Source organism: Molothrus aeneus, chromosome 20 (assembly GCF_037042795.1).
Source record: "Molothrus aeneus isolate 106 chromosome 20, BPBGC_Maene_1.0, whole genome shotgun sequence".
Classification (NCBI taxonomy): Eukaryota; Metazoa; Chordata; class Aves; order Passeriformes; family Icteridae; genus Molothrus; species Molothrus aeneus.
Genome location: NC_089665.1, coordinates 6,505,030 through 6,523,908, shown reverse-complemented (window position 1 = coordinate 6,523,908; position 18,879 = coordinate 6,505,030). Strand labels below are relative to the sequence as shown.

At 54.7% G+C, this 18,879-nt stretch overlaps 2 protein-coding genes and 1 long non-coding RNA gene across 4 annotated transcripts; 2 read left to right on the top strand and 1 right to left on the bottom strand.

Annotated features, from left to right (window-relative positions):
• Nucleotides 1–444: 444 nt before the first annotated feature.
• LOC136565054 (apoptosis-inducing factor 3-like) lies at nucleotides 445–6,878 on the bottom strand. Its single transcript, XM_066563472.1, has 18 exons — nucleotides 6,817–6,878; nucleotides 6,641–6,750; nucleotides 6,445–6,554; nucleotides 6,018–6,062; nucleotides 5,853–5,934; nucleotides 5,607–5,719; nucleotides 4,848–4,934; nucleotides 4,590–4,681; nucleotides 4,282–4,412; nucleotides 3,630–3,745; nucleotides 3,166–3,237; nucleotides 2,758–2,821; nucleotides 2,288–2,364; nucleotides 2,090–2,207; nucleotides 1,590–1,688; nucleotides 1,141–1,216; nucleotides 612–716; nucleotides 445–487 (listed from the first exon to the last, which is right to left on the bottom strand). The coding sequence occupies exons 1-18, from the start codon at nucleotides 6,876–6,878 to the stop codon at nucleotides 445–447; spliced, it is 1,602 nt and encodes a 533-aa protein (XP_066419569.1).
• Nucleotides 3,577–11,397, top strand: LOC136565055 (uncharacterized). Of its 2 annotated transcripts, none has more exons than XR_010784800.1 (3): nucleotides 3,577–3,769; nucleotides 8,031–8,816; nucleotides 10,230–11,397. It is a non-coding gene; the product is annotated as an uncharacterized lncRNA (long non-coding RNA). The 2 variants fall into 2 exon arrangements; XR_010784799.1 differs by lacking the exon at nucleotides 3,577–3,769 and adding an exon at nucleotides 4,966–6,009.
• A 2,797-nt stretch (nucleotides 11,398–14,194) lies between these two features.
• TLCD2 (TLC domain containing 2) lies at nucleotides 14,195–18,705 on the top strand. Its single transcript, XM_066563532.1, has 4 exons — nucleotides 14,195–14,419; nucleotides 14,767–14,849; nucleotides 15,336–15,418; nucleotides 17,374–18,705. Exons 1-4 carry the CDS (start codon nucleotides 14,232–14,234, stop codon nucleotides 17,758–17,760), a joined length of 741 nt encoding a protein of 246 aa, XP_066419629.1. The 5' UTR covers nucleotides 14,195–14,231; the 3' UTR covers nucleotides 17,761–18,705.
• The last annotated feature ends 174 nt before the right edge of the window (nucleotides 18,706–18,879 follow it).

Genomic DNA, 18,879 nt, shown 5'->3' with positions numbered 1-18,879 from the left:
GGGCATTCTGTGCAAGTTCCTGCTCAGAGCCCACCTCGTTCCCTGCTGGGAGAGGAGCAGCTTGTCTCGCTCACAGCTCCCCTCGCTGGGAAAATGTGTTTTTGCAGAGGAGAAGGTCAGCGTGACCGGTGTGCTAAATGAGAGCTCCCTGCCGGCAGGGAAGGAGCAGGAGGAGCTGCTGTGTCTCTGGCTGGTGCATCTGTGCTTGTGGGGTGGCTGCTGGCAGCTCAGAGCCTCAGCTGAGCCCCAGGCCACGGGCACCCTCCTCTTACCCAGCACAGAGCATCAGCTCTGCTGAGCTTTGCCCAGCACAAGTGGACAGCCAAGGGCTGTCTGCAAACACGGAATGCAGGTGCTGGGTTCAGCTTTGCTGATGATTTTATTGCTCCAGGGTGAGAGGGTGTGGAACTGTTGGCACTGGGTTGTGAGTGCCACACACCAAACTTAGCTTTGTGCCAGCGAGGGGACGCTGCCAATGTCACAGGCCCTGAAAACAAGAGGTGGGATGGGGATTTGCAGTGACTCCTTTCGGTTTTGTGTCTCTCAGTGGGCTCTGCTGACGTGGGGGACAGCACAGAGCCACGCACCAGCTGGCTCAGGGTGCCACTTACTCTGCTTCTTCTTTGGAGATTTGTTTCCCCAAGTACAGCACTTCTGCAATCAGGGACACCATGGGGTCGCAGTTCAGGCTGGCAGCTGCAGTCACATGGCCATCCCTGGCACGGAAAGAGGAAGAGCGTGGATCTCCTCAGTGCACACAGCTCAGCACAGCAGCGGCACCCCCGTGGCACAGTGGCCAGGCAGCAGCTGTGTCCCAGAGGGCTCAGGGCAGGGTGGCTGCTGCTGCTGCAGGATGCACAGGCACCCGTGGCACATTGCCTGGCACTGCTGGGCACTGAGCCTGGCAGCAGTGGGGCAACAGGCAGAGAGGTGTCCCGGGCTCTCTGCCCAGCTGGTGCCATCGTTTGAGTTCATTCTCTTCTCCTTCCCTCTGCCCTGCTTTGGTTTTTCTCTGGTTCAGCATCCAGCAGCTGCCTTTAGTGCCTAGGGGGGATGTGGGGCCCCAGTGGGATCCCTGCAGCTGTAAGAGAGAGGGCTGTGCCTGTTTCCAGGGCATGGGCTGGCCATGGATTCACTCACCTGATGTAAAAGATCAGGAATTTCTGTTGCTCCAGGCTGCCCTTCACCACAGTGTCCGTGTATCCCTTCCCACAGCCTGGGGGAGAGAGCCTGCTCAGGAGCCCTGGCACAGCAGATTGCACCCAAACCACCTCAGAAAGAGTGTGGTGGGGACAGAGGGGACAGTGGCTCGGGCTGGGACAGGGCTGGGGAGCAGAGATGAGGGCCCTGGACAAGCAGAACTGACTTTGATCCTCTGCTTGGTTTGGAGAGAGAAGTTCTTCCTCTGTGACCTCTAACCCGCTGTAGATCAGCAAGGAACAAGAGCTCTGGGTGAACTCCAGGCCCAGGGCTCAAACTCACCACGGCAGCCACTCCAGAGCTTGAACTGCTCCAGATGACCTCTGCACCCAGCCCCAGACCCAGCTGGTGGAAGGAATTCCTCTGTGCCCCTCTGTGCCCCTCCCTACCTGCATAGCGGATGCTTTTCCCAAGCAAGGTGCTCCAGAAGTAAGGAACAGTGTGCAGCTCCTCCCCTCTGCCCAGCATGTTCAGGGCAGCACAGCGACCTGGGAGGAACCAACACGCTCAATATTTCTCTTAAAAAACTGCTGCCCGTGTCCCCTGCTGTCCCTTCTCTGTGCCATTCCCATCCCTGAGGGAGCTGGAAGGTGACGAGTCCTGTGGGGGGACAGAATGTAAGAGAATAGTGCAGGGGGATAGAATGTAAGAGAATAGCCTCACCCCTGAGGAATTGCAGCTGTACCAATCACCAAAGATTAGGAACAGGCCTGCCCTTAACAGGCCACAGTTGTGTCCCATGAGGATGAGTGCTATAAAAGAGAGGGTGAGCTGGCGTTTATTGGCTGTGCAGTGAAGAAGAAGGAGTTAGTGCTACAAGGAGCTGCCTGTGAGAAGTCACCAAGGAAGTATGGAGATTTTGCAATAGGATGACAACAATGTCCCTCACCATGGGCCTCAGCCACTTGCTGGTGGTGGATGCTGGCCCTGTCCCCATCCAGCAGTGCCACCGGGAAGGTCACCACGTCCCCCGCAGCGAAGACCTTGGGGATGTTGGTTTGCATGTGCTAATTGGGCAAAAGGCAATTAGTGCAGTGATGGGAGGGGAGGGATGGGCTGTGAGCTGGGGTGCTCAGCTGGCACTCACCAGATTCACCAGGATGGCACCTTTGGCATCTCTGGCAATGGAGGTGCCCTTCAGGAAGGCTGAGCTGGGGGTTGAGCCTGTGGGGAGAGGAGCAGGGATGAGATGCAGAGAAGTTCTGCAGGGACAAGGAGGAAATTTGGCCTCCCAGTTCCTGTTCCTGCTTGGAGCAGTGAGCTGTGCTTGGGCTGGTGCTGAGCCAGTGCAGGGGCAGCAAAGCCAGGCCCAGGACACAGCAGGGACCCGTGGGGCTCAGCAGGAGTGTGGCAGCTCCTCTCCTGCTGCCAAGTGTGTGCTCATGGGCTGCTGACTCCTCCAGGTGCTTGGGGCCAAGAGGAAGGGCAGGGTGACAGCGGAGTGGGAAAGAGAACAGCAGGGAATGGTGTCCTGGGAATGAGCTGTGATGCCCTGGGCTTGCTGGGTGCTCTCCCCATTCCCAAATCTGCCTCCCTGACCCAGCTGGGGTCTCCTACCTATTCCCACCACTACCACATCTGCAGGGAGCTTCTCTCCGTTGGCAAGGACAGCCTCTGTGACCTGGGGAAGAAGGAAAGGTCATTAATAAAGAGTTAAAACCTCTGTCCCAATTCCCACAGCCTCCCTGCTGCTTTGCTCTTTGCTGTCTTCTTTTCTTCCCCAGGTTTGGATCACCTTGTCCAGCTAATGTGTGTTGCTGGGAATGTAAAAGAAAATCATGCTGTTGTCCCTGGGATAAGAACATTTTACTGGTGCCCTCTGAGCCCAGAGCTGTGCTCAGTGAAAAGGAAGGGAGGGTCTAGACATGGGAGAGGAAAGCCTGATGTAGGCACTGGGTTATCTCTCAACTTGGGCTTTTTTTCCCCTAAAATTAGCAGTTCAGGGATCACAAAAGCATGACTGACCTTTCCATCCTTTCCTTTCAGCTCACACAGCTCTGTTTTCATGTGGAACTTCACCCCTTTATTTTGCAGCATCTGAAAAGGACTGGTTTGAGTATTCATTAGGAAATTCCAGGCTATAAAAACAGCTGTACCCAGCCAAAAGCCAGGCAGGCAGCTCTGCTGCTGCTGCTGCTCCAGGCTGCAGGGAGATTCCATTTGTGTCCCTGGCTGCTGCAGGGACACAAAGCCTGGCTTTTCTCTGCAGTCCTGGCGTGTGAGGTGGGTTTGGGGTGAGGAATTGACGTGGGGAAGGGGAAGATTGGGAGCAGCCCTGTGTGCAGAGCTCGTGGGTGAGGACAGAGGCTGGGCATGCAGAGTTGTGACTCAGCACAGGGGCGAGGTTTCCTGGGCTGATGTGGATCCTGGGGCTGCTTGGCTCTCTCGTGTGTTCTCCACGCCAGAAATCAGCCCCAGGTTCTGCTCACCTTCATGGTGACACCTCCAACCTGAGGACCCAGGGCGTGCTGGAAAGGGAACTCCTCTCTCTCCACCACTGAGATGGTTCCAGCCTTGTCTGAGAGGAAGGCAGCCACCTCCATTCCTGCAGGGAAGAGGCATGCCCAAGGTAAGCCTGCTGCAAGCATCAACCTGCACCCCTGGAAACCTTCTCCCCCTCCAGAGAGCAAATCTGATGTGCTGCCAGTGCTGAACTGCTTTGCTGTGCGTTTCTGGGCTGAGGTATTCAGCTCCCCCCTTTCTTTGTTCTCCTGGATATTGGGAGATGCACAGAATAGCTCCTGGTTTTGTCCAAAAAAACCTCCCTTTCTGTGCCTTAGCCCCCTGCTTTCCCAATGCTTCTGGAGAATCCAGCTCCTCTGGAGGACAGTGACCTTTGCATAAGGCACATTTCCCTCTGTCCATGTGTAGCAATTGTTTATAGCTCTCAAAGTTTCTGGCTATCAGAGGAAAGAATGAGTGTGTGCTGTGTAACTCACACCCCCAGCAGCTCCAGGGAGGATCCCAGCCGGGTAGAAAAGGAACATCCCTTCCCTGAGGGCCTCCAGTTAATGGGCAGGCACAACAGAAGGGGGTTTGGAGGCCCTCACTGAGGGTTTGACACCCACTCCAGCCTGGTACCTATGAATGAAGCTCCCACAACCACCAGATTCTTCCCAGTTGCCAGCTCCAAGATCTTGCTGGACTCTTCTGGGGTTTGGAGTGTGCAGATGTTCTGCAGGTCTGCACCTGGGACTTTGAGGAAACCAGAGCTGGAAGAGAGAGAACCCAGATGCATTCCATGGCGTGAATTAAACAAAGAATGAGAAGGGAGCAGAAACCCACAAACACCCCTGTGTCATTCCATTCTGCCCTCCCACCTCATTCCCTACCTCCACCTCTGCGTCCCAGTGCTGTCCTGCCCAAAATCCAGCACTTTGTGCACTCACTGGCTGCCTGTTGCAATGAGCAGCTGGTGGTACTTCTGAGAGGAGCCATCCATGAAACGAACCTTCTGCTTCTGGAAATCCACAGACACTGCCTGCGGGAGCGAGGGGGCGCAGATCACACAGGTTCCTCTGTCCTGCCTGTGTTTCTGGGCACTCAGGTGAGATGAGGGGTGCTGGGGTCCTCTCTCCCACTTCCCACAGCTCCGTCCATGGATGTTTCACCCTCCCCATGAGGACTGAGCCCAGCTGCTCTGGTACCTCTTTCTCTGTCCAGAGCTCTATGCCCCGAGCCTCAAGGAATTCAGGCTTCCTCAGGTAGATATCCTCAGCTTTCAAGTTCATTTCCTGGAAACACAACAAAAGTATGAAATGAAGCATTTCTTAGAGGCAGCAATTCTCCTGAAGTGTTCCTTGTGGAGTCAGTTTGGAAAAGAAGTGAATTTTACATTAGTGAATCACAGCTCCTCACACTGCCCCATGCCCATCACCTTGTGACCTCAGAAAAAACATCAAACTTTAAGGGAAGAGCTCAACAAAAGGAGACAAAAGCATCAGCTCATGTTGACTCTGCTCAGAGATTTTCTGGGAGGAAAAAGTTTTCCTGGAAATAACACCCCTATTTGTAGGGGGATAGAATATAAGAAAATAAAGACAGTGTAGAAAGCAATCTCACCCCTAAGGAGCTGCAGCTGGGCCAATTATCAAAGATTAGGAGCAGGCCTGACTTGAACAGGCCACAGCTGTGACCAGTGAGAAGAAGATGCTATAAAAGAGTGGGGTGGGTGCTTGAGAAGGAAACTGGAGTCAGTTGGCTGCTTTGTGAAGAAGAAAGAGTCAGTGCTCTGAGGAGCTGCCCGACACCAAGAAGGTGAGAAACTTTTGTGGTAGGAGACAACGGTACGGAACCCCTGCAACAAGATGACAACACCTATTCCTTTTGGATGCCTCAGCGCTCCTGCTTTGCTCCCTGAGCGTGGCCTGTGCCCAGGCACAGTGCTGTCCCTGTCACACACAGACCTTGCTCAGCTTGGACTTGTCATAGGGAACGTGCTTCTCCCTGGTGGCCATGATGATCCTGCCCGTGAATCCCTCCTGGCGAAGAGTCTCTGCACACACCAGGGCAGCCACACCTACAGGAGAGGCTCATCTCAGCCCCCTGACACCTCACTGAGGAGGAGGAGGAGCAGGTCGGTCCTCCCTGGAGAGGAGAGTGGCAGCTGTCAGCGTGTGTGGAGGGGGCAGAGCTCAGATCCCTTCACTGACCTCCCCCCAGCAGCAGCATCGTGTTCTTGTTGAGGAGGCACCTCCTGCTTGTGTCCTTCACCCTCTGGCTGCTTTCCAGGTCCTTTAAAAAAAGAAAAAAAATGCTCAAGTCACACACAGCCCAAGGCACTGCCTGTGCTCAGTGACTGCAGGTAAGGTCAGTACCTTCTTTTTTGCTGTAATGAACACCTTTCCATCTTCCACTGTTACCTAAAGGAGAGGTTTGTTAAGTGCTGCATCCATGCGGTTGTGGTAGGAGCTCTCCTGGGAGATCCTGTCCAGTGTGCCATCTGCCTCTGATCTTGGATGTCACATGATGCTGAGGAGCTCATGAGCTTTTCTCCTCATCCTAAGAGCACTGAGGAAGAGCTGTAAATCCTCTTTTTCTTTCCAAAAGCACTTGTGCTGGCTCTGAGGACTACTGGGATCTGCGGCATCACCTTTGACTGAAAGGAGCTTTAGGGCAGGGAGTCACCTAATCCCCAAATCATCCCTGGTGTGGAAGCTCTGAGTGACAGAGCTGTGCTCAGGGCAGGGGGCTTGGGAAAGAGAATGAATGTGAGACCACCCAGCTGGGAGGCCAAGAAGTCACCTTAAAGCAGGGGATACAGTCCAGAGCAGGGTATTCCTCAATGTCCCCAGTCCTGATGTCAAAGCAGGCCCCATGCCAGGGGCAGCGCAGCCTCTCCCCTCTCAAAACCCCTGCAAGAGACCCCGCCTAAGCTGAGCAGTGAGAACCAACCTCCCCAAGGTGGTGTTTTTTCCCCCCTGCCCCAAGCTGGGGTTACCTTTGCTCAGCGGGGCACCGTAGTGGGGACATTTGCTGCCTAGAGCTCGGAATTCCCTCCTGTTCCTCACCAGCAGCACTGGGTACCCGGCCACCATCACCTCCAGGAGCCTGGGGGAGAGGTGCAGAGGTGGGCACAGAACCCCCCAGATCCCCACCACGCCCCCAGGCACTCACTGTCCATCCCCAACGTCGTCCTCCCTGCAGACCTCTTCAGTGATGGTGTCACTGCTGTCCATGCTGCTCGCTGGCAGGTGAGGGTCCCAAATTTCTGATGAAGCACCAAAATTACCTTCAAACACCCCTTTTTTAACTCTCTTGGAGTGTCCAAACCCAGCACCCATTCCCCAGTCCTTTTCTCCTCTGAATTAACCCATTTCTCATTTCCAGCCCCATTAAACTCAGCCGCAGCGCAGGGTGAGTGAGCAGATGTGGTAATGGCTCTTGTAAACAAATATAATTATTTATGGGGAGCTGCTGCTGCCACAGCCCATGTCTTCCTCAAATTGGGTCTAAAGAGATGCTTCAGCCTCTCCAAAGCCTCTCCAACATTTGTGCAGAGATGTTACTCATGGTAATTGCCCTGAAAGCACTAATCCCCTCCCAAAATGCCTCCTGGGCCAGAAAACAGCCAACCCCCTTGGGCCTTAGTGCTCTCCCTGCCTTAGCAGTCATTGAGAGGCTGATTAGGAATCTCCCTCTCTGTTTTGGAGGGGAAAAAAAGCAAGAAATTGAGCAGAGGAAGAGACATTCAAGGCAGGTTTCAGTGCAGGGTGGTGACTTGCTCCTGCAAACCTCCCCTGCACTGCTCCCCTCATCCCAGGTTTTTTGGGAGAAGCATCTCTGGGTACTCACCTGGTCCTGCCAGGGGGGTTCAGGCACCTGTCCCCCAGGTCAGAGAGCCACCACTGCTGCTGCCTGTGACTTTCTCCTGCGAGGTGACACCCTGGTGTCTCACACAGCTGCCAGCCCACGGCTGGTGATGCTCTCCCCACCTTGCACAACGCTCCCATCCATCAGGAGATGCAGCTCCTGGAAGAGGCTGCCTGCCAGGCAGTGTTATCTGATTTCTGCAACTGGCCTGGGCCTAATTAAAGGTATTTTGCTGGGGTTTAGAGTTGCAAAAGAATTGAGGGCACCAAGGAATTATGGCACAGGTGTGGTGTAAAATGGGGTGCGTCACGGGCAGCGTGACCAGAAACTCAAGGGGGTTTAGTGATATCCCAGGGTCCCTTCCCACTGCCCCTTTTCCTGGTGGAAAGCACTCCAGCTACAACCCAAGGTATTTTTGCAGCACTTTGGAATGATACTGCTACTTTTTAGATATTTTAACAACACTTAAAATTCTTTAATTTTATTTTTTGTCGTTTTTTTTCTCTGTTGATTTTAAGGAACATGAAGTTTCCGGCAGCTCTGCACGTGCCTTGCATCCCAGCTCTGCTCCTGGTTCAGCCACTGATGTCCAGGCACACGATCCCATCATCCCCTGGCCCGTGGAGGATGCCTTGGAGCGGGGTGCTGCTTGCTGGGCTATTTTTACAACAAAGTGGGAGTTGCAAAAAACTGGGAGTAACACCTACACTGTTTGTGTCTCCTCTTGTTCTTATCTCTATTTCACAGTCAGTATGTTTCACAACTTCAAATATGCCTCAAAAAATTAAGGCGGGGGGAAAAGTTACCACAACAGCGTGCTTCCATCATCTCCCTTGCAGAACAGGAGATCTGTAGCAGGGGGGATAAAAATCCTCTGGTGGGTATCACCTGGAGAAGAAAGCATGTGCAGGATGCTGGGTAAGTGCAGGATGGATTATTTGGGAAGCAGTTAAATTCACGGGACCCTCCAAGCCATGAGCAGGGTACCAGGACGCCGCCGTGTCCGGGCAATCCCAGCCCACGGGCTCTGCACACCCACGACGGCCACAGGAATGAGGGATTTTGTCACAGCACCAATGAGCAGCTTCTGGGCTCTGCCCTCCTGGCCAGAAGCCTGAATGTGAAGCAATTTGGCTGCCAAATGTCCGTATTTAAACTCTGTGTAATTATTCCCCAGGAGCGCGTTCCCACGTGGAGGAGCAGCAGCCCTCGCCGGGCGTTCTCTGACTCAGCAGAAATGGCTGGAAAAACGTTTGCTCACGGATGGAAATCTGCAGAGAGCAGGCAAAGGGGCAGGCACAGAGGTGTGCAGCTTTGGGATGAGGCAGGTGAAGCTTGATCCTGTGCAGGGATGTTTGCACTGCAAGGCTGAGCAGCAGATTTGGCTGCTGGATGCTGCTGGATGCAGCCGAGCACCCGGGAAAGGATTTTGGAAAAGGGCAAAGGAAAGGGCAAAACAAAATGTTTGACAGAGGCAAAGATGATAGAATGGATCTTAGAAAGGTGATAGACAGAGGATGCAAAGTGGAAAAGGGCTTTGGATGTCAGGGGGAAGCTGGGGGCTGGCTGCAGGGATGCTAGTGTGTGTCAGGAATACACAACATGCCCTCGAGGGACTGGGATGGGATTGGAGGCAGATTTTCAGGAAGATGCTCTGTAAACATCTTCTGGCCCTTTTTAGGTAAACCAGAGGCGGTTACTCAGAGGGTTTTAGACCTTTTCTTGTAGCACAAGTCAGGATTAAACATAGGAAGGAAGAGAGGAAAAGGAAATGGTGCCCTCAACCACAAAGAGAGCCCAGGTGGGCACCAAACATCTCTGAGCAGATCTGCCACCCACGTTGGTGCTGACTCACACGAGCTGCTGAGCTGACCTTGGGTTTTCTTGGACACCTTCACTTCTGCTTTGCCTCCCCAGAGCTGCTGAGCTGACCTTGGGTTTTCTTAGACACCTTCCCTTCTGCTGTGTCTCCCCAGTGCTGCTGGCCCTCCAGAAAACCCAAGTTTAGAGGCGAGGATTTAAGGGCTGTAACTTTCCTGCCTTCAAGTTCCCACCACCATCAGCTGGAGTAGCACATTTTTTCATGCCATGGCTGTGTGGATTCATCCTTTTCCCAGCTCACCCAGCTCAGGGCCCTTCCCTGCTCTGCCAGAGCCACTGATTTTAACAAGCAGCACCCACGGAGTCAAACTGCTCAGCTGTGGGAACAGGAAGTGAGATGAAACCTGCAGCAGAGCTGGAGTGATTAATGGGGCACTGCTCTCAGAACAGCTTGGTTTGTGATATTAATAACGAGAGAATTCAGGAGGGAACCTAACCTGTTCCAAGCTGTGGAGCCAGCAGCAGCAGCAGGATGTGCAGGGGGGAAACTCCTGTGCTGGTATTTGTAAAATAGGAGGAATTGAGTGGACTCAGAGGGTGTGTGTGGGGGGGGGGGGGTTGGGATGTGCTTCCACCTTGGAGGATTCATTCTTAACCTGCCTGAAATGCAAAAAAAAAAAAAAAAACCCATGTAGTGGTAAATGCATCATGATGTAATCATGAAGCACATACATATTCATCAAAAATTACTTAAGCTTGAGACTGGTGAATTAAACAAGGAAAAAAATGTTTATCCCACAAGGGGAAAAGACAGAGAAAAGGAAATATTTAGTGGGAATGAATTTCCTTATGGGGTAAGAATAATTAAATGTGATGTTTCACATTTTCTTTCTAAGCATTCATGTCTGGTGATGGTGAGAGATGGGACACAGGCCTGGCAGACACCTGGCACCACTTCACAGTGGGCACTGGGGAAGGAAAGGAGGAACCTGAAACCTTACAAATAACAGCACATCAACAGTTTAGAAACATTTGGGGCACGACAGCTGCAGAAAGCAGAGGAGAGCTGCCCATGCTGCTGAGCTTGAAGGGGATTTGCCAGCCAATGGAATTCTGTTCATCCCATGGCATACCTGTGCAGCTGGAGTGAGGAGGGAGCACATCCTCTGTGCCACTGGTCCAGCACAGCCCTGGAGGAGCAGCTGAGCCTGCAGCATCCCTGAGGACACTTTGCTGTCAACACAGGTTTCTCCAACAAGTCCCTTGTGCCAAGTCCTGAGTTTAAAAAAATCCTTCCAGTGTTGGGAAAAAGGAAGGCCAGAAGAAGAGCATCCAGATCAAGCTGCCCTGGGGTCATTTATCAAAGCAGGCTCTGCCTGGGTGGTTTGGGAGCATTCCCACATGCCAGGCAGCTGCTGCGCCCAGTCTGCAGCCGGTGTCTGGCACCAGAACCGTGCTGGTTCTGGGAAGCTCCCAGGGGACATTCCAGGTATTCCAGGAATGCTCTCAGGAAGGAGGAGCAGCCTGGGCAGCAGAATACCTGCAGTGCTGGTCAAACCCTTGGGAGTGAGAGCTTGCAGACCTGGGCAGGGTTCCTGTGGGGCAAGCACAGGCGATTTCCTCTGCCAGAGGAGTTCAGGTCCTGAGGTCAGGGCTACAGTGCTGACTTTTGGCATTTCTTGCCCTAAACTCTGGAGCTGCTCGCCACACTCACAGAGACTGAAATCCCTTTCTCCCGTGTCCACAGCAAGTTCTACCTGGAGAATATCCAGCCTCCACCTCAGGAAGGTGTTCCTGGCTGGAAGGGGTGGCTGCTCCAGTTTGAATTGATTTCAGCTCTCTGCACAGCTGCCTCTGCAATGCATGGGCATGCTTTGCCGTGCAGAACCTGCATTTTGCACAGTAGAGCCTTTCAGAAGTGTGGAATTCCAGACTTCCTGGATGGAGATGTGGATGCACAAAGCATTCCTACATCATCTGACCTCTTATGGCCCAAGCAGACAGAGTGGTGGCACAGTTTAGAGAGGGATGGAGACAACAGCTAATTAAAGTTTGGAAGCCAAACTGCTTGATTTGTTTTGAGCTCTTGGACTCCTCAGATTACTTCAGGTGTGAGCCAGGTCTGGCATTAGGTGAGCAGATGGGTTTTATGACTCCCTGGATGTAGATTAAGGGAGGGAAACTTTGCAAAAACAGGAGCAGGACTTGTGCCTGGCTCCAGCGAGTCCTCTGCGGAATCTGGGAGCAGAGTGGGCTCCTGCTGAAGTAAGGGATGGTGGAAGTGCAAAAGCAAACCCAAAACCCCACCCAGGAGTGGTTGGGGAGCATCTGGGGGGGACAGAACTCAGCTGGCAGAATTCCTGTGGTGGATTATCACTAAACTTTTAGTTCAGTGCCAGCTTTTAATTGTGGAAAAATGGGTTGTATCTCTCAGATGCACTGCAGAGAAACTCCAGCCTGGGAAAGGGAGACAAAAACGATTGTCTAGCTATTGAATAAAATTCTGTACCCTCGATTTACACCCCGATCGCCGCTGGGAAGCCCCCATTATGGGATTATGGGATGGACCTGGGCACGTCCTTGCTGGTGTCTGCAAGGAGTCCCCTGCCCTGCTGGGAGCAGGCACCGGCACCGCCCGGCACCAGCCGGAGCTGCATCCCCGCAGAAAACGAGGGCGTTTGGGGACAGTCGGAAAACTTCTGGAAATCTGGGTGAAAAAGGCAGCGTCTCCAAATAAGGTGGGGATGAGGAATCCCATCGGAGCGGGCTCCCGGCTCTCCAGCGGGCGTGCAGGGACCTCTTGTGGCAGCCGAGCCCGAGAGCTCCCGTCCCCGCTCTTCCCTCCGGGTTCTTTTGGGACAAGCCTGGCCCCCGAGCCCGTGGCGTGTGGTTGAATTTTTTGGCCGGATCTGGTGTCAGGGGACTTGTTTGTAACTGGGTTTGGAAGTCTGCAGCTCCAAAACCGCCCCCGGTTAATGCCATTGCTGCAGAGGAAGGAAAAGGCTGGAATCGGGGTTGTAAGAAACTACGGCTCAATGGGAAGTAAAATTAAATAAAATCAGGGCTAAAACGGCCCAAAAAGTAGTTTATATGTGACTGTTGGTAGTGCTCTAGCAATGGGATCAAAGTCCTTGAACCAGAGGCTCAATTAATTACGGCTTAAATTCCTGCCATGCAGAAGTGGAAGGTAAAAGCTCTCCAGCCTCCAGAAACATTTTAACTATTCCTGTGCCCCAGCCCTGGATGTTCATCTTTAGGTTAAACACAAATGGAGGAGCTCCTGAGGAAACAGGGCTGGACCCGCAGGCGTTCCACAGTCTGGGATTTTCCCTGCAGGAAGGTGAAGGCAGGAGTTGTCACCAGGGAAAAGGGCAGGCAAGATTTTTTTTGAGGCTAAACCACCGCAGATGACTTCTCATTCGGAAACTGGCTCTGTGCAATTTTATACTCAATTAATTGTTAAATGATTTTTCTCCTCAGTGCCCTGAGCAGCCCAGCACGTCTGCAAGGCATGTCTCTCTTTCCTCAGCACATCTTATGCTGAACAAAAATGTCTTTGCATTTGGTCTTCTCAGTAACAGATTAGCCTGTGTGATCCTTCCACTCCTAATACACGAGATTATTTAAAATCCCCTGAGCACTCAGGGCTGCCTATTACTTCAGGCACTGTCTCCCTGCCACGTAACTGTTATGAAAGTACAGTGTCTTGCCTGGCTTTTAAGCAAATTTGTGCAGCATGAATAGATGCTTTTCTACCAGTTGGGACTATCATAGAAACACAGAATCGTTTCGGTTGGAAAAGAACCTCACCCATCTCCCAATTTGATTTAATCACTCAGCCTCCCATCAGTGTGTGTTTGATGTTTTTGTGTCCATCACCCCAAAGCCAGGACAGCAACTAAGAGCTCAGGCTCCACGCTCTTCTGTTTCAGCGAAGAGGAAGTGGAAGATTTCATCCAAAATTAATACCTCAAAGCAGAGGTGGAGTTTGACATTAATCGTTGTGTACACGGTGACTCAGCCCGGCGGCAGGAGGGGAAGCGAGGGCTGCGCGGCAGCTTCTGCTGGAGACTTCAAAAAGCAACAAGGGAGCGATCAAATTACGGGAAGCTGGAAAAGCAGCGTAGTTGTAGGGTAGAACTAAAATTGTGGCTACGGGATTGTGAATTTCCACAACCTCCAGACAGCGGAGCTGGGGTGTCCCAGACATCGGGGAGCTTTTCTCGGGATCAGACATAGGACAGGGGGATGAGGGATAACAGTGCTGTGGGCAGAGCAGTTTCAGGCAAGGCAATCAGGTGTTTTTCCGTGCTGGATGTGCGATCAGCCCCGGTGGTGCGGTGTGCTCTGAGGGGATCCTGCCCCGCGGTGAGCGGCGCTTGGAGAGCTCCTGCCCAAGGAAACGATGACGGGCATCACCTGCCGGGGGAGGCTTTGGGGTGAAGCACCACGGGCCGCAGCACCTCAAGGGAGAAGCGTTCGGCCACAAGGTGGAGGAGGAACCTCCGGGTAACGAGGGAAGTGTCCCAGTTCCCGCACGGGGACCGGACACGCGTTCCCCGCTCCGTGCCACGCTCAGCCGGCTCCGGGCTGGCGCCGCTTGTGCCCTGCGGTGCCAGGGAAGGCGGGTACATCCCCGGGGGCTCAGTTCCCGTTCTCCCGCTTCCCGTGTTCCACGCCCCGACGGGCAGCGCGGGGGATGCAGGAGCTGCCAGTGACAGCCCCGGGGCGGCCCCCGGCTCTTTCCCACCCCTCGGGGACGATGCTCGCCGTGCCCCCGCCCGGACAGGGCGGTGCCGGCGGGGCGGTGCCGGTGCCCAGGGCGGGCCCCGGGGCTGGGCGAGGCGGAGCCCGGCGGGCAGCGCGGCCGGTCCCATGGGAGCCCGGCGGGCCGGTGGATGCCCATGGCTTTCAGCCCGGGGCTGCTGGTGGTGGCCGGTTCCTTCGCCGCTTTCCGCCTGCTGAACCGGGGGCTGGAGCGGCTCGTGCCGCCGCCGCCCTCGGCCCGGCGCAACCGCTGGAAGTGGCGCAACATCTGGACCTCGCTGGCACACAGCGTGCTCAGCGGCGGCGGGGCGCTGGCCGGGTGAGCGGCACCGCGGGGACACCGGGCTGCCCGGGGGAACCGGGACACCGGGAGGGAACGGGGAGACGTCGAGGGATCCCGAGGGGAACCTGCGGCCAAGGGGGTGCTAAAGGAAATGGGGGTGTTGGGGACCCTGGGGAGTGTCAGGACCTGCAGAATGGGGGTGCTGAGAGAGGAAGGAAGGTGCGAGGCACCAGGGGATGGGAGACTCCAGGAGGAGAGGGGTGGAGCAGGGCAACAGGAGGTCTCCAAGGAGGGTCGGCAGCACCAGGTGGGTAATGGAGACACCGGCAGGGAAATGGGGACCTGGAGGCACTGCCCGACCCTCACAGCCTCTCTCCCCGCAGGTTCTACCTCCACCCCGAGATGTCCAACGACCTGGTGGGCACACACCCGCCCGGGGCGCACAGCCTGGTGGCCGTGTCTGTAGGTGAGGTGTGGCCATGGACTGTCCCCTGTTCCGTCCTCCGGGGGTCTTCACGGGCTCGTCGGTGCCTGACACCAGCCCCTCGAGCCATGTCGCGATGTCTCAGGCACCTCAAACAATCGCGCTATTCTTGGCAAAGGACAGTGGCTCCTTTCTGTCCCACGGCAGCCGCAGCCAGGAGCTACTGGGCACCGGGCTGCCCTCCACCGTCCCCGGGGGGAGCCGGGGCTCGGGGCATCCCAAAAGTGCCCGCATGGGGTTGGAGGAGTGGGTTGGTGCCTCTTCCTGGGAGCACATCCTACAGAGTGATTGCAAGAGGGACCCAAAGCGCCAATTTCCTTATTTTGCTGTGTGTGACTCCCCACCCACACCGATGTAACCCGCACGTCCCGGGGGGGCTGCCCGGCCCAGAGCCCATTGGGACAGAGGGGATTTGTTGGCACAGCCCTTCCTGACCCCCTTTTTTGTTCATGCACTCCCCAATCCCAGGCTATTTCATTGAAGACTTTGTGGACATGTTGTGCAATCAGAAACTTCATCAGTCCTGGGAGCTGCTCTTTCATCACTCTGTGGTGAGTGCACCAGCACAGGTACCACCAGAGAGGCTGGGGATGGGGGGCTCCTGCTGTTGTTTTGTGTTGTTTGCTGCTTGCTACAAAATCTGATTTTATTTCCTGGGGAGAGGAGTTCAGACAGCAGGGACTGGAGCTCCTCTTGGTCCTGCAGGACTCTGTACTCTTAGAGGGTCTGCAGAAAGGCACCCAAAAATGGGGTGGTATTGGCAGTGATGAGAGAGATGGGGAGACTGAGAGCTGGTCAGAATCCAAATTTATTGTGGACTACATATGCTTATATACCATTCTAGGAAGGCTAATAAGTATTTATTACAATGATTGGGTTAATCATCACATAAACAAACTTATACATTTTACAACATCTCTTGCTTACAGAACTTGATGTAATTTTCTTTTCAGTCTGATTTAATTTTCAGTTCTGTTTGTTCTTGCCAAGGCATCCTGATTATCAAATATTTATGCTAATCATGTCCAAAGTCCATCACCTGTCTTGTGTGTCCCAATAGAGTAGGAAACAACGTGTGTACAGAGTATGGGCTGATCCACAACAGTGTCACTGACAGCAGTGACGCCGGTGTCCCCTCTGGCACAGGTGAGCAGCACATCTCCTGTGGCTCTTGCCCTCTTGAGCAAGGACTGCACACCCCTCCATCCACCTCCCCTGCCCAGGGTGCTTTCCTCCCACCTGGGGCTGGAGCAGCTGTGATGCAGGACCCCCACTCCAGTGCCCTCTGCCTGTCTTGCTGTGCCCTGTGTGGGTTTCTCTCTGGCCAGGAGTGTTTTTCCCAACCCAAACAATTCTGTGATGCTGAGCCTGTGCATGCTGCGGGGCAGGTGGGTGGCACAGCCTGGAGCTGGGCAGTGGAGATGCTGCAGGGTGCAGGGGAGGCTCAGGGGTGTGCAGGGCCTGGGGAGGGGGACAGGGACAGGGACAGTGCTGGCACTCACCTGGGATGAGAGGGGTAGTCAGACCTGCTCTGTCAGTGAGCCCTGGGGCTCTGCTGGCTGCTGCTGGTGAGCCAAAAGTTCATCTCCACAATGGAGCTAATTCAAGCCAAGACAGTGACTTAACGAGCAGGGAGCAGATAATCTCATTACAGAGCCCATACAGAGAACAGCATTAATGGCATGAACCAAAGAAAGGACTGAGTGTGCTGAAGCGTGGGCAGGCAGAGCCTGTCCCCCTGCCTGGCAGGGAGGGTGTGGGGCAGGAATCCTGTCCCAAACATCCCCGTCCTCTGCTGCAGCACCCAGCACCCAGCAGCCCCAGGGTGCTTCAGGGGGCTCTGATACACCAAAGCCACCTAATCCCTGTCCTGGGGACAATCCCTGAGCCAGCAGCAGCCGTAGCCCTGGGCTACAGTCTCCCTTCCTGTCCATTCACTGGGTGTGGAAAAACCTGCTGGGCCACAACTGGCTGCATTCTCCAGGCCACAAGAGCAGGGTTAGGTCAGGCTGCTTTGTCTCCTCAGCCAGCCTGGGGCTCAGAGAGCTGTTTCCTTCTCTTCCCACTGGAACAAAAAAACCCACTCAGGTTTCCTGCAATGGTGACAGGGACACTCACTGATAGCCCAAACCCCCTCTGGTCTGAGTGCAGGACAGCCAGAGCCTGGGCCCTCTGCTCAGCAGGTGAGATCCTGCCCTGCTGGTTTTATGTTGAACACCCAAACCTGTCCTCTGGCACCTCACATGCGAATTTTAACTTAAATACAATGTTTTACATTTCCTGACCTCACAGGTTTGGTGCTTCTGCTCAGGGCAACTCTCTGCTCTGAAAGAGCCACATTTTACCCAGGAAAGAGCCACAATTTACCCAGGAAAAAGCTGCAGGCATAGCACTGCTGTGATGATCCTTTCCACCTCCGCTCCTTGCTGTGCCCAAGGGGCTCCAGCTTGCAGCAGCTGAGACCAAGCACCCCCTGGGCTCAGCCCCTCTTCTCCCTCCTTCCCAGGTGATCATCTGCTTTGGCATCGCCGTGCTGCTCCACCAGTACGTCGGCTTTGCCCTCGTGGCTTTACTGGTGGAGATCAACTCCATCTTCCTGCACCTGCGGCAGATCCTGCTCATGGCCAACCTGGTGCACACCGCCTGCTACCGCCTCAACAGCCTCGTCAACCTGGGCACCTACGTGGTGTTCCGCATGGCCACGCTGGCCTGGATGAGCCGCTGGCTCTTCCTCAATCGCCACAACGTGCCCCCGGCCGCCTACGCCGTGGGCACGGCGGGCATGGCAATCATGACGCCCATGAACATCATCCTCTTCTACCGCCTGCTGCGGAGCGACTTCCTCAAATCCCGGCAAGGGGACAAGGAGGAGCGGCAGGACAAGGAGGAATAGCCCCTCCCCTGCGAGCCCATGCAGCACCGGAGGGTGAACGTGGCTGTTTCAGCACCTTGCAGGGAGGGGCTGCACTAACAGAGCATCCAGGCTTTGCTTGTGGCTCGAGATGCTGGGCCCTGCACGGCAGAGGAGGTGCTCATGGACCAGGGAGCATGGCTCTGCTCCCCAGATGCTTTTGGATGATGTGGTTGGACAATTGGGAGCTGCTCAGAGAAGCCTGGGCAGCTCTCACAGCTCCCTGAGGCACCACTGAGACGAGAAGGGGGCAGAGCAGCGCTGTTCCCCCACTGCTCTTCCAGACATCCCAACACCACGGGGTGTTTCCAGCCCCTTTGGTGCTGCAGCCCCCAGCGTCCCATCAGCCACGGATCACTGAGCTCTCTGTGGCATCTCTGTAGAACAGCACCAGCAAGACAGGCTCCAAGGCTTTGCCTTTGAGGTGATGGTCAGAGAAAACCAAACCCTGCACTGATGAGCCCTCCCTGAAGACATTGTCCCACCTGGGAGGCTGGGTGGTCACTGTGGGGTGCAGGTCAGGATTAGCCCCAACCTCTCCTGACAACTGGAGCTTTTTCCATGTTTTGTCCCCAGATAATTTAAGTGCCCATAAATGAGGGTGGGAGAGCACGAGTGGCTGGCGGGGGGATGCTCTGTGATGGTCACTTCCCACAGATGTGGGGTTTTCAGGCACTTTTTAGGATTCAGGAATGCCAGGTTGCGCTGCAGAGCCCGGGGTAACGCTCTCACCCTGCAGCAAAGGCTCCTACTAACACCAGCTTTTAATCAATGCCTGCAAAATGAAGTGGCTTGAGGGGAAAGAACTGAGAGGGGACAGCAGGACTCATCCCCCAGCCCACTCTGGGGCTGTCACTGCTCAGCACAGTCCTTACCCCGTGTCTCCCTGCCATGGAGTGAAAATACACTGTACACTGGCACACTCTACCTCTCTTGTTGGGTTTTTTTCCCCTTCTCCTTTCTATGAAGGAAGATGAAGATTTTTAAATGTTCTTCCACCCCACATTTCCTCACTGATTCTCACACTGGACTGCTCCCCAGCAGCCCAGCACTGTGTACATAACAGGATCATCCCACGTGGAGTTACGTGAACCAGTCTGG

Bases quoted from the DNA above. Each gene is read 5' to 3' on its own strand.
- TLCD2 (XM_066563532.1), top strand. From the start codon at position 14,232: ATGCCCATGGCTTTCAGCCCGGGGCTGCTGGTGGTGGCCGGTTCCTTC. The intron at 14,420-14,766 runs GTGAGCGGCACC...CTCTCCCCGCAG, and splicing joins GGCGGCGGGGCGCTGGCCGG to GTTCTACCTCCACCCCGAGA. The intron at 15,419-17,373 runs GTGAGTGCACCA...CCTCCTTCCCAG, and splicing joins TGCTCTTTCATCACTCTGTG to GTGATCATCTGCTTTGGCAT.
- LOC136565054 (XM_066563472.1), bottom strand. From the start codon at position 6,878: ATGGACAGCAGTGACACCATCACTGAAGAGGTCTGCAGGGAGGACGAC. The intron at 1,689-2,089 runs GTGAGGGACATT...GGTTCCTCCCAG, and splicing joins GCAAGTGGCTGAGGCCCATG to GTCGCTGTGCTGCCCTGAAC. The intron at 1,217-1,589 runs GTAGGGAGGGGC...TCTCTCCCCCAG, and splicing joins GAAAAGCATCCGCTATGCAG to GCTGTGGGAAGGGATACACG.